This window comes from Phaenicophaeus curvirostris, chromosome 23 (genome assembly GCF_032191515.1).
Source record: "Phaenicophaeus curvirostris isolate KB17595 chromosome 23, BPBGC_Pcur_1.0, whole genome shotgun sequence".
Classification (NCBI taxonomy): Eukaryota; Metazoa; Chordata; class Aves; order Cuculiformes; family Cuculidae; genus Phaenicophaeus; species Phaenicophaeus curvirostris.
The window spans coordinates 2,059,142-2,076,318 of NC_091414.1; the positions used below are offsets into that span (position 1 = coordinate 2,059,142).

At 44.2% G+C, this 17,177-nt stretch overlaps 2 protein-coding genes across 3 annotated transcripts in view; one reads left to right on the forward strand and one right to left on the reverse strand.

The window, feature by feature from the left end:
- The window catches only part of AGO3 (argonaute RISC catalytic component 3), a 40,099-nt gene extending 23,731 nt beyond the window's left edge, over positions 1-16,368 (forward strand). For both annotated transcript variants that reach the window (XM_069875347.1, XM_069875348.1), the window contains exons 14-19: positions 633-723; positions 1,012-1,206; positions 1,565-1,699; positions 2,318-2,419; positions 3,929-4,128; positions 4,737-16,368. In XM_069875347.1, the coding sequence (XP_069731448.1) occupies positions 633-723; positions 1,012-1,206; positions 1,565-1,699; positions 2,318-2,419; positions 3,929-4,128; positions 4,737-4,845 (832 nt within the window). In that variant the 3' untranslated portion in view covers positions 4,846-16,368. The remainder of the gene's footprint in view (positions 1-632; positions 724-1,011; positions 1,207-1,564; positions 1,700-2,317; positions 2,420-3,928; positions 4,129-4,736) is intronic.
- The window catches only part of C23H1orf216 (chromosome 23 C1orf216 homolog), a 281,686-nt gene that overhangs the window by 109,463 nt on the left and 155,046 nt on the right, over positions 1-17,177 (reverse strand). The window lies entirely within an intron of this gene.

The following is a 17,177-nucleotide window of genomic DNA, read 5'->3' on the forward strand; positions in this document are numbered from 1 at the left end:
ATGTCACAGAGGAATGCAGCTGTTGACTTAGCTATCAATGTGCTGTTGAGGGTAAATGCTGGAACCAAAGCTGTGCTTAGCTAGCCTCCAAGTGCTGCTGTCACCATCCTGTAGCTCTGTAAGGAGCTGTCTGTACTGTTCAGGCGTTACTCAAATGCTTTTGTCCACTAGAATTGTATCACAGTTCATAGAGTCATAGAATTGTGTGGTTGGAGAAGGCCATATATAAGGCCAAACGATAATCCAGTCCAACTGTACCTGTCCACTACTGAACCATATTCCCAACACCTCATCTGCCAGGCTTTTAAATCCCTCCAGGGCTGGTGACTCCACCACCTCCCTGGGCAGCCTCTGCCAGTGCCCGAGAACCCTTTCAGTCAAGAAATTTTTCCTAATATCTAATCTCAACCTCCCCTGGAGTTAACTGGCAGAGTGTTTGTGGAACGACTGCTGTGGTGGTTTGGAAGTTCACATCTTGTCCACAAAGATCTCACTGTTTAGGTTGGCCAGAGAATCTGATAAGAAGTCTTCTGTGTTGCTTAGCCAAACTAGAAACAAACCCAGTGTTGAGCAATGACCTTGTGCCAACTGTTCATCTACAAGTGTGACTTAGCACTTTTTTCTTTTTGAAGACCTTCTGTGTTCCAGCAGCCAGTGATCTTTTTGGGAGCCGATGTCACTCACCCTCCCGCTGGAGATGGAAAGAAGCCTTCCATAGCTGCTGTAAGTTTTATTAAGCCAGTGTTGTTTTTATTTCTTGGGTAAATGTTAGAATAGGAAATGCAACTGGTGGACTATGTCTGTGTCAAATATCTTTCAGGGCTTATGGCAGTTCTTTGTACACATTTCTGATGTTACTACAATTTCTAGTTACAAATATCACTGTGGTTATTGTTTTAAAGTCAGCATCTTTTACTTGAAAATGGCTCCTCTTGGGTTTTTTTGCTCTTTTTAGTTCTTTTGGTAGAGATTTGACCTTGAAGCTGTTACTGATGTAGTCTTCCCCTGAAGGTTGTAGGTAGTATGGATGCTCATCCAAGCCGGTACTGTGCCACAGTGAGAGTTCAGCGACCCCGGCAGGAAATCATCCAAGATCTCGCCTCCATGGTGAGAGAGCTTCTCATCCAGTTCTACAAGTCAACGCGGTTCAAGCCCACACGTATCATCTTCTACAGGGATGGGGTCTCTGAAGGGCAGTTTCGCCAGGTTGGTTCCTTTATGGGTTTCCTGAAGGGATGTGTTATTGCGCAGTAACTCTAATTCTCATCTCTGAATAAGCCGCACTGCTGGAGTTGCTTACATTTGTGCCAAGATACCACAAAATAAGACTTTTTAGGAGAGAATTTCTTCAGCATGTGTTGGGTAAGAAGTCGCAACTTTTCCTGTCTAGGAAGGAGAGGTCTTACAACTTGGGAAACAGTCTATTTCTAAGTATTTCCTAAGATTACTAATTGTGTGGCAAACTTGCACTTCGTATTAACTACAAGCTGTTTATTGGGTATTGGGTGTTGTTTGTAGAATACAATGAAGGAAAACCTAACTTGTTCTGTTCTTGTCCTCGCAGGTTTTGTACTATGAACTGCTCGCCATTAGAGAAGCCTGCATCAGTTTGGAGAAGGATTACCAGCCTGGAATAACCTATATTGTGGTGCAGAAGCGACATCATACGCGATTGTTCTGTGCTGACAGAACAGAAAGGGTAATCATTGTCTTTGTCTCGTAAGCCTTATGTGGAGAGCTTGATGGCAAGCAGTTATACTGCTGGAGAAATCATTAGTGTGGGCTTCTCTGTCCGTCTGGCTGTCTTTGTATTCAGGGGAGTTGCTGACCCACTGGGCACAAAATGTGGCCCAAAACTTTAAAATCTTGATCTTTATGTATTTAAAAAAGAAAAAAATCCCATCAGGCTTTGTTGTTGTACGTTGATGCTTGTCTTTGTCAGGGAACTGTAGCCAGTATTCATCTAGGACCACATCTACAGCTTCTATTGCAGAAGGAAATACACAATGATGGAAGCCTTAACTTTTCTTCTCAGTGAGTTGATCCAGACTCAAGCTGACACTTCTAAATACAGCTGTGTGTGCAGTGCTTCTGGCTTTCTGAGGCTGAGAGTTCTGAAGTGCTGTGGGTGCAATACGCTCCTGTACAGTGTCCACCTCAAACATCCTAGGCTGCCGTATTGATGCATTCCAGACAGTACAGAGACAGTTCCTTCACTGAAGCCTTGCATGTGTTGAATAGAAACCCGTGTTTTTAGTTACAGTTGAGGTGTATGAACAGTTGTTAGCTGCACTTTTTAACAAAACCTTTTCCCTAGGTTGGACGAAGTGGCAATATTCCAGCTGGAACAACTGTAGATACAGACATTACCCATCCATACGAGTTTGATTTTTACCTCTGTAGCCATGCTGGAATACAGGTACTATTCTTTCTTTGTAAGGAAATGTGAATTTAGAACATGTTGGTTTTCTGATTTTTGTGACGCTTGTGTTTACAAACAGTTGCTTAGTAGGGAAATGTCATTTAGCTCAGTTCTGTCTGAGATATCACGTTATTGTGGGATTAATAGTGTTATCCACTTAAGAGGTGCTCTCTGCTACACCTTTAAAACTTGTGTTGGTGGTAAGTCATGCTTTAAGTTTATTTTAAAGGAGCCACTTTGTTTTGTACCTTTGCTTTTCTGAAAGTAAAACTCAGAATCACCCGGTTGGAAGAGACCCACTGGGTCATCGAGTCCAACCATTCCTATCAACTCGAAACCTTTATAGCCACAATGAAGTGAAGGTGGAATCAAGTTTTCAAATGTAAACAGTTTCAAAGACTGAAGGCAGTGTTTGATTACATGACTGTATGCAGACTAGTGAATGACAGGCTGTGGGAGTTAAATCCAGCATGTGGTGGTATTGCCAGCAGTACAGTGGAGAGTCAACTTCCTGACAAACCTTGTGCCAGGATATTGCTTAAAAATGGAAAAATAACTTTTCTCAAGTGAGTCTGACCACGTTGTCGTAGCCTTTGTTTAGGTTGGGTGGACGTGTTCCCTTGTCCAGTTCTGAATCCTTGCAATGCTTTTTGTTCAGGAATTCAAAACTCTGGCTGCGCTGCTCCGCTTACCTCTGTATCTTCATGCTGGGCAAGCTGGATTTGGCCCCTTTGAAAAACAAGTGTCAATATAAGTTGAAGCAGAAATACCACATAGAGTTGCAGCTCATTATTAATATAGGAAGCCACAAAGAAGTCTCAACTAAACGTGGGCAGCCTGATCCAGTGGGACGTGTCCCTGGCCCATCGCAGCGGAGTTGGAACTATATGATCTTTAAGGTCCCTTCCAACCCAAACTATTCTATGATTCTGTGATACTGTCTATTTATTTTCCTAAAAGAGACTTCTGTCCTGACTTGAGTACAACCATTGACCCAAGTCAGTGCCACTCTAAGGTTTAACTTGTGTGTCACACCCGTGGGAGGAAGCGGGAGGGGAGAGAAGTGTTCACTCCAAGTGTCTTTCAAAGCAAGCACATCGTTTAATAGAGAACTTGTAAGAGTTCCTAGTGTTCATAGTTAAGGTGTGAAGGAAAGAGTTAAAATTATCAGTTGTTGTATTTCCCTGGGAAAATTGACTTGATGAGAGACAGCTTTAACCAAAGGTAGTTTAGAGGTGGTATAATAGTGGTTGACTCACGTTGGGAGCAGGTTTTGATTGTTGAGGGTTACATAGATGATGTGTGGGGTTTTTTTCCAAGTAAAAATAATTAAGAGTAACATAATTCTGTGGATGTTAGACTTATTCATCTGAAGCAAGACTGTGAATGTTCTTTGGCTGCTGTTACGTAGGAGTTCAGACAAGGTAGTCTGGCCCTTTCTGAACTTCATCTGACTTTATCGTATGGAAAAGCCACATAAGTGAATTGCTGTTCCCTTCTTCTCAGGGTACCAGCCGTCCCTCACACTATCATGTTTTGTGGGATGATAACTGTTTTACTGCAGATGAACTTCAGCTGCTGACTTACCAGCTCTGCCACACATATGTGCGCTGTACACGATCGGTTTCTATACCTGCACCAGCGTATTATGCTCACCTGGTAGCATTCAGAGCACGATACCATCTTGTGGACAAAGAACACGACAGGTAAATCAAGATGTGTGCCTGAGGTATTTTGTCTTTATTGGTCTTTGCTCCATTGTCAGGCATAAAGCCGTCTGCCTAGATAATTACTCGATTGCAGTTAATTTTTGTTACCTCTGGATCTGGTCTTAAGATAATCATTCCTGACAGCTGCTGCTCAGTGTCAGACAGGAGCGAGTTGGTAGATTGTACTGAATAACACATGAAAAGAACAAAGTTTAGCTTAATAAAGCGTTCTGTTATTACTTTGGCGTGGGCTGAGGGAATTGAGCCTCGCATTTAGTTTTCTGCTTTAGAATTAGAGCGGTCATGAATGGAGCAAATGCTAAGTGCCTTCCACTTATCTAACTGCTTTGTACGTCAGAAGTATTTTATAACCCTCAAGCCATCAATATGTTTGCAACAGGCTTATTTTTAGATGAACAAACTGAGCAGCTGAGGTAAAGGGATTTGTCAAAAGCCGTGAGGTTGCTGGGCAAATAGACGAGTGGATTTTTCTGAGTATTCTGTTCTATTACTATTGCCTAAACGCTGAGGAGATGGAAAGGTGGCTTTTTTACCTGAATTAACACCGTTTACAGCCCAGCTTGCCTTTTCCTTACTCCCTGCAGTGCTGAAGGAAGCCATGTGTCAGGACAGAGCAACGGGAGAGATCCACAGGCCCTCGCGAAGGCTGTACAGATTCACCAAGACACCTTACGCACGATGTACTTCGCTTAAGTCAATAAAACGGGAGCATCCTCACTGAAAGGAAGAACTGAAACCTTAAGCCACATACAATGTATGTTTCCAGCGGGGTTGGTTTATGGGGTGTGCCTCCGATCGTGCTGGAGTTGACACTGTGCAGGGGCGAGAGGCGAACCCTTAAATTGACACCAGGAAGATTGTTTACTTCATCGAGGAACACAGCACTATTATGCAATATGAAACCAGCCACACGGGCTCCTGTAGGAAGCACCGCCATCATTTTTTTTTTTTTATTATTATTATTTCTCGTAGTTTAACCCTCTTATGCCTTTACCTCAAGTTGCTCGGCAGCACAAGTATCTTTGCAAAAAAAAAAAAAAGTAAGAATTGATGGTGTAATTTAAAAAAAACACCCACCTTTCTAGGAGCAATCAGTGATTGTTTGAGCAGGGAAGTGTGCAAAAAGACAAATTGTTTTTAACGCCACTGCATTGAGGAGTCTTTCTCTCAATGTTGCCATCAAGCATTCGAATGTGAACATATCCAAGTGCATTTGAATGTACAGCGCTAGATAGAAAAAAATGGAGGGGGCGAAGGTGTTTTGCACACTAATCCAATAATTTGAACATAATTTAGCCAACTGCTGCCTTTGTGTCCTTCACGGCTTCGGAGTTCTCGGCTCCAGTAGTTCCCTTTCAACAAGCAACCAGAGAAGCTAGTGGTGTTCTGTGCAGGCAGTAGGGATCCAAACTCTTGCTCCCTGGTGAATTTACTAAAGCTGCTGTTTTTACCTAGTCCAAAAGTTTCAATTACTTTCAATCTGGCAAGTGAAACAAGGTGAAGCTTCACGTGAATCCAGTGTCCCACGTGTTATGGGATCACATCTAGCAAACACCAGAACTGAAACTTTAGAGCTAAGGTCTTTTTGGAAACAAAGAAAAATGCTAGTTTACTTGCTGCCTCTCACACCTTAATGTGATTTCATATGTATGTGTTTTTGAAGTTTAGCTTCCTTTTGTTTCTTTTATATTTATTAGAGTAATAATAATGCTTTAATTTAATTATTACGGAACATATGGTCAACATCAACTTTTATTTTTTAGACTTGTAACCATGTTTGTTTTTAAAAAGAACTGACAACTTGTTTTTGCTATCTTTTAGTGCAATAAGCGTTCTAAAGGAAAACCGTGTCCATTGAGCTGTACCCGAGCAGTGTTTGTACCACTAACTGTGGAGGAATGGACACCTCTGTGACTTTAAAAGGACAAAGTCAAAGCCTTAATTTTGAAAGGAAAGTTTTATAGTCAGAAGGAATCTTGAATTTTCCTTTTTTAAATCAAAAAGAAATAGCAAAAACGCTTCTAGAATTCTGCCATCTTTCCTTGTCACTGCAGCATTTTGATTTAACAAAGGAACCGGCCTTATTTTTGGCTTTGAAATGTGGAGGATATTTGAATTAAATGGAAAGGGTTTTTTATTAAGATCTAAGTTTTTACATGCTTAAGTAAATCTATTTGACATCAGTAAAACGTCTGGAATTAATACAAGTTTTTAGGCTTTTTTCCTCTTTGATAATGACTTTCCTTTTAAAATTAAGTTGTTGGTAACTTCATTTCACTTTGCAAATAAAGAGGGCTGGGATAGTTCGAACACGTTAAATCGCTGAAATGTGAAACAGATCGACGGGACTTTTTCATTCCACTTTAAAGGTAAAACAATATTTAAGATGTCAGAGACGAGCATTTATTCAATGAGGGGACTGGGGAGTTTTGCACTTTGTAAACTCGTGAACTGCATTTTTGACTGTTTTTATTTGCACTGGTTCATAATATATTTTACTGCAGATCGTTTGTATGGGCATTGCTGTTATCCCAGCCCTTCGGAACTCCGCCTGCTCTCCACATGAAAACCAGTGGGTTGGTGTACGTAGCCAATCTCCTCTCATTCTCATGAGATCAGCTGTTTGCCAAGATACTGTATTTTGAGCCTAAAATCTGAGCCCATTTTGCTTCAACAGGCATGAATCTCCCCTGTTTTTTCTGCCACAACACACAGTACTGTATTTTGTGCATTTTTGTCTTCTGGACGCATCCATAGCGCTGTTCACAACCCTGTCGCAAAGAGCTTTACTGGAAGGTCAGTGTATGTACATATTTTGTTGCCCGGTAGCGAGGAGGATAACGTAAAAAGACTTAACTTTGCAGCTAAACTTGCACTGGAAATAGTGGGGAGGCTGGGCAGTGCCTGGTGGCTCGGGGGTCCTGGAAAGGAGCAAGGAGGAGGTGACCTGGGGAGCCCCAGCAGCCGCTGGTGTGTTCTGGAGTCCCTGGGAGCCTTTGGCAGCACCACCTGCAGCCCCGGGACTGCTCCAACCGTGCTCTTGGGCTCCCTAAACCGTCACCCGCAGCCCCGGGACTGCCCCAGCCGTGCTCTTGGGCTCCCTAAACCCCTCACCTCTCAGCACCTTCAACCAAACCTGCTGCAGGGAGGTTGGTGTCACTAACCAACTGGAGCAAGGTTGCTTCCCGATGAGTCTCAAGATGTTTTCTTCGGTCCGTGCCCTGTCGGTTTTCTCTCAGAAGCGCTCTAGCCAGTCGTCCTGTTTATAAAAGGTTCAGGTTAGGCTTTTTACAGAGAATTGTTTTAAAATGGGTATTTTTTTTAAAAAACCAAACTATTTTACAAAGACTTCTTGTGGATTTATGATGTTTAGGTGAAAATTCCTTCTTAAAAAAAAAGTCTTTTAACGCTCCTTTCAAAGATACTGTACACTTCTTATCCTGTGATGATGATTTCGGAAGCTTTTTTGCTCGCTACTTTCACCAAAAATAAAGCAACTTGATTGGGAAAGTGACTCAAATCACCTGCCGAGCTGGCGTTTGACCTGGTTTTCATGTGAAGAGTATTTGGAAGTTTTAATCTCTCTACTTGGTTTTGCAAATATCTACGTAAAGTGCCGATACTTCTTTGTATTACGATATCGAGTTACTGGCGTTGTGAGGGCCACACATTTATGATGCTGTAGCTGCTATATTTATTTAAAAGGAGATGGACAATTACTGCACTAAGGAACGAGGAGAAAAGCAAGGAATCAAGGTTAGTTAGATATCTTGGGTTTGTTTTGTTTTGTTTTTTTTTTTCAAAAGAGAATTAATGGTGTGAAATATCAAGTGTAACAAAGGGTGCTGTCATTTTAACTGAGATTAAATAGCCAGATATTCTTCCTTTTGTTTAAAAACATATATATTTTGATGTTTGCAGTTTGGGGGCGGGGGGTTGGGATAAATGGTACCTCATCTGTGGTGGCAGTTTCCAGTATATTTTCAGAGTATATGGATTTCTTTTATTTTTGTACCTGCTCTCCTTTAAAAAGACAAAAAAAAAAAAAAAAGACAAAAAAAAAAAGAGAAAAAGGCAAATTTTATTTTGCTCTTTGGGGAAAATCTCGAGTTCCAGCTCACCTTGGCGCCAGGAGCTGTCTGGGTACGGCCCCAAGAGGGACCTGGCGAAGGCTGACTTTGCAGATACTGGCCTCATTTTTAAGCCTATCTAGAAAAACGGTTCCTGTCTCCTAAGACACTGACCGGTTTGACCGCGCCGAGACCTCACTTGTACTTAACAAGTGCCACTAATCGCTCCCGTGGTGGGAGCACGCACAAGGGCGGCAGCGCTGGGCTGGGAAGGAGCAGCCTCGGGGCAGCGTCCGAGCAGCCCAGGGGCCGAGAGCCCTGCCCGAACCTGCCATCCGGTGACTTGGGAGATCCAGATTTGGAGAGAAGTCGAATGTTTTGTAGTTGAGGTGTTAAATTTGCACCATCAGAGTGACTGACTCCACTGTAAGTTGCTTTTTTTTCCCGTTGTGAGGCACTGTAGCTGTGTGACTCGGGATCGCTGGTCAGCGTGGCATTTGGTTTAACGTGTCCAAAAGGGTTTTCTTGTAGGGTTCATCTTGGCATCCTTTTGGAAGTTTGTTTGGCCATAGAAACTGTTTTCAGGAGTGAAATGGGTTTCTGGAAGTTGTCAGTCAAATTAGTTTAATATGCTGTCGGTCCTAAATGAGTTTCACTTCATTTTTGCCCTATAAAATGCTTGAGATAAGATACCAGACAGGCATCTTCTGTACCGATTCCAGCCAGGAATACTGGTTTTCTGCTAGTCTTGAAGTCCACTCTGTTGAAATTCTAAGCTCAGCCCACGCGTGAAAAAGCTTGAGGCCTTTTATTTTTTTCTTACACTTTCTTCATATCTTGTCCTCTTTTGATATGTTCCCGGCATTGTGAACTGAGGGTTTAAACCTTACTCAAAGCACTTTTATAACCAAGGAATCAAAAGCTCAGATTGTGTACGTGAAAGCTGTACGATTCGGTTTGCAGAGATTGTTATTTCCAAATGAGTCTTCGTCTCCGGTCCCGCGGGGCAGATGCTCTGTCCCGTTCGGCGCTGTGGAGTTTGGTGACTGCTGTCAGCAGGTTGATTTGATCCAGTGAAAAAAAATCCATAGGGATGTCAAAGGGAAAGATTCCTGTCTGTGTTTTTTACCCAAAGATGGTACTTGAGATCAATATGGGGTGTTAGGATATCATTTTTGTTTCGGCACATGTTTAAATCGATGTTAACGTAGCCAAGTCACTGATTGTTTTTTGTAAACCTGAAAAAACAGTGGTTAGAGCTCAAGCCGAAGGATGCTTCCTACTGGTAGAAGATTCTTTACTTTGGGTAGTCGAGGAATGACCGAGATGGGTACAGGATCCTACGTTTTACCTCCCGAGCAGAGGTCTCAAGAATCCTGGTCCCTGTAACACTAAAACAAAACCAAATTGTTGTCCCTAAGTAGGCAAAGGTGCAAATCACAGAGTTGTTGAGGTTGGAAAAGACTTTTAAGATCATCAAGTCCAACCGTAAACCTATGGGGAGGGGAAGGAATTGTAAGGGAGAGGCTTGTGAGGGAAAATACCGAAGCATCAGATGTACAGAAACAAGGGTGTTGGTGGAGGGACGTCATCCCCCATGCCCTGGCCTTTTCACACCTTGTCCAAGGTTCCACTCGCCGAACACGGGTCGTTAATATAGGGTCCTTTTCAAACAAAGCAGTTCTGCTGTGTAAAACCTGGAGTGACTTTTTTTTTTTTTTTTTAAGCAAGACAGTCCTCAGAAAGTGCCTTTTTAGGAGATGGTGCTGTAGATTTTTATTTTCCAGTTGTTGTGGCTGAAAATTTAAGATAAATTATTGAAAATGCCAAGTGTTTGATGGTATCTTTTAGGTACTTTCAAGCATCAGCTTCTCTGAGTCAGGACCAAGAATAACCAGGAAGGTGTTTTCATTTGGAGGGAGAGGCAGTGAGGAGTGATCACCAAATTCCGCTGGTAGGCTAGAATGATGTAGTCAATGCACTTCACCTCTTCACATTGAGGGGGTTTGGAAGGTGGTGGAGGAGAAGCAACAGCATGGGACTCTTGGGGTGATGTAATTAGTGCTGGAAGGGAATCTGTAGCTGCTGAAGGATGTCGTCTCTTGGATGTAGCAAGCTCCCAGAGATGGAGACAAACAAAACTTTCTGAAGAGTTAGGAGATGGTCTCCTGTGAGCAGACCTTGTGTGGTTTGTGTATTTGAAGGAGCGATGTGTGCGTAATCAGCAGGACTTCTAATTCCTCGCTGGGAGTTTTGCTACTTGGGGTGGGTGCCCTGTTCATACGGTTGAATAGAGTCCGTCGTGAGTTTGGTGAGCATTCCTCCGGTCAGGAAAAGCTGTAGACTAGACTATTAAACACTGCACCTCAGTAACCTTGTAATGCTGCATAAAGTAATAATAATAGCAAAGTTGTGCTTTGATTACACTGTAATGTGCTTGCACACGCCTGCAAAAAATACACACTCAACTTTCATTGTTGTAATGGTCTTAATAGCAGTTATCGGACTTTTTCTTTTATGATGAACCTTGTCCTTTATTGTGGTGTTTCTGTATATTTATTGGGAATCTGTGTGCAGCTCATAGGTCTGTGTGTTGCTTTTAACACTTCTTTTTAAGTGGGAGAAGTGTCTGAATGTTTTGTTTTCCTTCTCCCAAGTCAGCTCAACTGGTCGTGTTTGAGAGCAGACCGAATAAACCACCTTGATGGACAGACTGCTATGGTTGGTACCTCGCTTCTTTAAGTTTAAAATGACTTTGTGTTCATTTTGTTACTGTTCATACAGTATCGGGCATTTCAGCTGTAGAATAACTTGATGTCAGTCTGGATGGCTTCGATGAATATCAGGAGCTTAAGCACAAAACTCGCTTTAATTGCAAGTGGAATCACGGCAGGAATATGTATGTGTCCAGCCTTTTCCTAGGAGTAAGCAGAGCTTTTTAACATCAATTAATTGGCTGCAATCAATGGAACATCCCGGGTGCACAGCCCTGGGATGGGGCAGTGACCCTGGTTTGGAGTTGCTCGCGCTGCTTTGAACAGGACACTATCAGGTTAATGTGCAGTGCAGCACTCCTGCTCATGCTACTATGAATCAAGAATCTTTTTGCTGTGTAGATCTTCAAGTTAGGGAAATGAACTGATGTTTCTTGTAGTTTGTTACTGGCTTTTTTGTCTTATTACAGTGCCCAATGCCACTTTGTTGGTATTTAAGCTTGCAATGACGTTAAATTATTTTATAGTCTCAGTTTTTAATGTTGTTAGGCTAGGATTTAGGAAGCATTTTTCCCATCTAAATTCTGAGCCAAAACTGTGTCTTCTCTCCCTTCTAGTTGTAGGCGTTTTTATCTTCTAGACAAAAAAGGGCCAAAAAATCTTGTACCATCAACTTGTTTGCAGCAATACTCTCCTCCTCGTCCCTTGCCCATCGACAGGTTTCTTTTCTGTCTACATTTAGTGAATACTGAAGCTGTTGAGATTTAGAAGGAAGTCGCTGCCCTCCCCTTTCTATCAAAAGGAATGCAACGGGCTCTGGTTTCTGTCGTGCACAGATCTCTTCCAAGGAAGTCCTGCCTTGGTGATGATGAACCGTTAATAGATTTAATTAGAGCAGAAATGTTCTGTATGTTTCTGTTGCATTCACTGGAGGGTGTGTGATGTTTTGAAGTATCTGATTTAAATACAAGCTGATAAACTGCTGAGGGTGTAGACGCTATTAAGATACTTTAAAAAAACCAAACAACAAACCAAACCAAAAAACCCAACAGTCTGGTTCACAGGCATAGTCTGAGGATTTGCTGTAATTGATGCTGGGATTAATCCTAAACCTGAACTCTCTCAGCAGTGTGTTTTAGGAGAAGTGGGAGTGGTGCCTGTGCTATTGAACCAGTTGTAGAAAGCTCTAAAAAGTGCCAGGAGGAAACTTGTCTTTGTATTGGTGTGGTGGCTGCCCCATCCCTGGAGGGGTTCAAGGCCAGGTTGGATGGGGCTCGGAGCCCCTGATCCAGTGGGAGGTGTCCCTGCTGATGGCAAGGGTGGAACTGGATGGGCTTTGAGGTCCCTTCCAACCCAAACCATTCCGTGACTATGATATTGAAAAAGCTGAATACACTGATAAACCTCTCATGCTGCTAGAGCCTTGTGAACCTGTATCTCTGCATCCACAGTTTACCTGGAAAGACCCCACATAACTACTTCAAAAATTAATACATGAGGGGAAAAGTCTTTTCCTGTATTTTTTGAGTGCCTCTTCGGCTCCTCAGAGGACCGTGCCGAGGAGCAGTGACAGTGCCTGTAACGGCTCCATCGGCAAACCACACACTGTCTTTTGTATCTAAACTTTGAAGCTACCTGACTCGGTTCAACACAGATACAAGTTCCAGTAGATCGGTGCTATTTGAAACAACAGAGCCGAGGGGGGTTTGTGAGCAATATCTGACCCATCTATGAAACAGAGATGCTCTGATAGATTTCTGGTTGCAATTTTTATGCAGTTGATGCTGAAGTGTGCCTGGCTGCCAAGAAAAAAACAGCAGCAAGCAGCTGGAATGTTAATTCTGCTGTAGCACTACAGCTGCTCTGCTCTTCCTCAGCTCTTGCCTACCTCCTTGTTCCCTTACGCAGGATCCCTCTCCCTCTGCTGCCTGCATGGAATTCACCACGTTGAGGACGCTGTCGCTGTGGGGAAGGTGGATCAGCTCTGGATGTGAGGGGGTGGTAGCGGGATGGTGATAAAAGCAACCGCTGGTGGAAATAAAGGACTTGGTAGGAGTTGAGTGGATGTCAGGTGAGCTGTGGTCAGCTTAAGCCCTTCAGGGAACGTCAAACACGAGCTGAGGTGTCCTGAGCTGTTTGTGTTGGACTCGTTGAGAGCAAGCATGTGCCTTTTTCTGATCAAGAAGAGAAGCTGGAAAAACTTGGGTTTGCATTGGTAATACGGTTAGTGTTTTTCCTTGAACTGTTTTTACAGCTTGAAGTTCTTGGTCAGAATGGAGTTGGTTTTGCGTTGAATTACTTAATCCAAGTGAGCCCTGAATTATTTGTGAATTAGAACTACCCCGAGAGGAGAAGCCTTTAAATGAAGTGGTTTCTGAAGAGTAATGTCATCAAATAAACACTTCCTGGTAGACTTGCAATTTTTTTAAATAAAATGTAACCTTGACGTCTTTCTCTATCTAATGAGAATCATTAATTCTGCCTTTATTTGAATGTTGCCTGCCCAGTAGTGTCTTTGCTCTTTTACTGTGCTCCTGCAGCCTCCCATACGCTCCGGTGCTTCTTCCCCCCGTACCCCGTTTGGTGGCTGTGAGGACAAGGAGAATGTTGTCCAGTGAATGTTGGGGAGCAGCGCAGGGGTCTGGTTAAGCGAGGACTAGGAGGGGAGGATGAAACATCACAGAGTCCTTCAAGAACCAGTTTGCCAGCAGCTGAGAGCAGCAATATCTGCCTGCAAAATCGTGTGCTCTCTTGGTTGTGGAGTACAAGGGGAGAAAAGATCCCCCCTCCTCTGACGCTGATGGATGAGGGAAGGCTGTTGTGGACTGTGTGCTGCCCAAAAGCAGGTGCCTGTGCCCTTAGATGCTGGTTTGGGCTCAAGGCTGCTAAAAGAAGAGGGTTTTCAGACCAAAATGGAAAAGCTTCTCAAATAGGTTGTATTTTATGCAGTTTTGAGATACCGCTGAGTTATCCAGCCCGGAGCTGTGGTGGCACCGCTGGCTCCGAAATGGGTTCTTTCTCTGGTCTGGGGCAAAGGATTCTGCCTCGTTCTTCACCTTAACTTGGAAATGTTGATGACGATTCACATCGTCTTAGGTGTTCTGAGGGTGAATCGTGGTGTGGAAGTGCTAAATTCTTAATACAAACCTGTGCACCTTCTTGCAAGCTCGCGTCTGCAGTTCACGCAGTTCCCTTTGGAGCCCGTCTCCGGTGTGAGCCCGCGCCTTTCTCTTGCATCTCCTTGCAGCTCTGCCTGAGGAAAAACATTGGGACTGCTCCCCTGATGTTTACCTCTTGCTTTCTTTCAAGGTAATCCATTTGTTGCAAAGCACACTGTCAGAGTTTATTTAAATGAAAGGGTTTTTTCATTGCTGAGAATAATACAGGTCTTTGAAACACATTTGGCAGTGGAAAATTAATACCTACTGTAATAATGTCTGGTAGTACAGGAAACTGTGACTATGTTGAGTTTAGGGCTGTGCTGGCCCATAAATCGCAGGTCCACACCCCATTTAAGTACAGAAAATTAATTATTAAAATAGTTACTAATAGACTTCCGTTATGCTTACGCTATAAATCTCTTGAATATATTCAAACCCAGTTTCTTTTGATAGCAAATCCAAATGCTGGTTCATGAAGTGACAGCTGATGGAGCAATGCTCAGTCTAAAGAACCTGTTGAAGTTTGTGAACCTCTTGGTGTGCCAGTGAAGTGGAACCTTGAGGAGTGCTCTTGAATTCACAGAGAAAATGCCCTGTGAAGGGTTTCTTCCTAAAGTCTAAGAAATTATAAAGGTGAGGGGGGCCCTGGCCCAGGCTGCCCAGAGCAGGGGTGGCTGCCCCATCCCTGGAGGGGTTCAAGGCCAGGTTGGATGGGGCTTGGAGCCCCTGATCCAGTGGGAGGTGTCCCTGCCCATGGCAATGGGTGGGACTGGATGGGCTTTGAGGTCCCTTCCAACCCAAACCGCTCCATGATTCTATGAAATCAGATGCCAAAAACCCTTGGTAAAAGGAAGACTGCAATGGATTAAGTTTGTTGGTAGTGAAGAACAGCTTCTTTTGGGTACTGGGTTTTGTCCATCACACTCCTCCTGTGGTCTTCAGTTTTCTTTGGACTTGGATTTCTGTTCTTCAGTGAAATGTTCTCATTTCGGCACTTTCCAGTGTTGAACTTAGCCTTGAGACAATGCTGTTTGCCTGTAGAAAACCCTGCTTCTAGAGAGCTGCGTTTTGCGTCTATTTTGCAGGCCGTTTTGAAAAGCCCACCTCAGCTCAGCAATAGGCTTGGCAGAAGGAGTTTTTGGACTGAAATGTTGCTTTTCCAGCCTCGTTGCCCACCCCGTGTGACCCGGTGTAGAGCTGCATTTCGCAGGCTGGTGCCGCGCTTTGGGTTCCCAAGGTACCGATCCTCCTGGCTGTCGTCGTCTGGTTTCTTGGTGTAAGCAGTTCAGCTTCTTGAGGTTGCCTGTTGGTGGATAAATAGTGTTGTTTCTTGTCGTGAGGGAAAACTGGGCTGTTTCCATGGCCTGGAGGCATCTGATCCTCACTAAGAACATTGTCTGTCGGCAGGTATTAGGGGAAAGCTTTCCTGGTGGTTGGTAGCGTTCGTTTATGAGCCAATCTGGGTATTAACGGCTTCAGAAGGCAGCTCTGGTGGCGTGGGGTGTGCCATAAACACTGCTAGCGATCAAGCTGTATTTGTGTAGGAGCCTGCTGGAAGCATTGTCGTGCATATAAACTTTGCCTATTTAATACCACGTGTTTGAATTGAAAATAAAACAACCAATATTGTGCTCTTTGGGATTCCTTTTGGGAACAGAATTCTAATAAAGCAGTTTGGTGGACGGAGATTCCCTTCGGAGCGTGCGTCTTGTTCTTTCTCCCATGCTGCTCACCTCTTGTTTCGGTGTTACCTTCGCTTAAGCAGGAGCTGGAATGTGGTACCTGGGGGGGTTTCGAAGCAAAAGGGAACTGTTCCGAGAACAGAGCTGTGACTCGAACCGTTGCACAAACAGATGGTTGGTGGATGGTAAACGAAACTGGTAAAAGCCTTTATTTTTACTTACCCATCTTGACCGCGTGTGCCTCTTTGTATTGCGGACGTGGGCTGCGGCTGGGGGTGGGAGGGAAGCCCCGTGCCGGTGTGTTTGGAGATGACCTCGCTAAGCAGAAGCCTCTGCCCGTTCTCCCTTTCCAGACCAATTGTTCTTGCCAAAATTTTCTACCTGTTGCAAAGAGTTGCTTTCTTTCCAGCACAGTAAAATGTCAACTTCTTTCACTGTTCCTTCCCTCTCGTAGGCATCTGTAACCTCTGTACGACTGTGCATAGTACACACCACAGTCCTTGGATCTCTGCTGGCTTTAGATACCATCAAGTTGGGTGTTGTAAATGAACCGTATTCATTTGACAAATAAAATCTTTTTTGAAATGCACATGTGATACTTTCAGCTTTTTTTTTTTTATACTTGCATCATTTTAATTTCTCCCCAAAGCTGGCTCTGCAGGAGTGGATGGAGATGGAGGCGCAGAAGAGCTGAAGGCCAAGGGGTACCCTGGAGAGCAAGGGGAGCCCCATCCCTGGGCATCCAGTGCCAGGGCCTCACCCCATTCCCAGGAGAAGATTTCTCCCTAAGATCTCATCTCAGTCTCCCTTTTTCTTGGCTCAAAGCTGTTCCCCCTTATCCTCTCCCTTCCCTCCCTGATCCAGAGCCTCTTCCCTGCTTTCCCAGAGCCCTTTTCAGCACTGGAAGCTGTTTTAAGGTCACTTTTGACACTGGAAGCTGCTCTAAGGTCTCTTTCAACGCTGGAAGCTGTTCTAACATCTCTTTTGGCACTGGAAGCTGCTCCAAGCTTGTTCCCTCATCCCACCCCTCCCCACCCCCTTGTAAAAAGCCCCTCCTGGAGCCCCTTCCCTGGGCATCCTTGGCCAGTCCCCCCCCCACCCTTCCAGGAAAACATTTCTCCAGGAGATCTCCTCTCCATCTCCCCTTTTTTTCAGCTTAAACCCGTCCCCCTCCTCCTCTCCCTACCCCACAGCTCCTCCCCAGCGTGGCTGGAGCCCTTTCTTTTCTTCCTTTTTCCCTGGGAACCCTCCCCACCCTCCTAGGAGATCATTTCTCCCCAGGATCTCTCCATCTCCCCTCTTCCAGCTGGAAAACGTGTCTCCCCCCCCCATCCCCGCCCCGTCCCCGTGCGGGGGAGACTGTGTTGGTGCCGTTGTTGTCGTTCTGGCCCTTGTTGT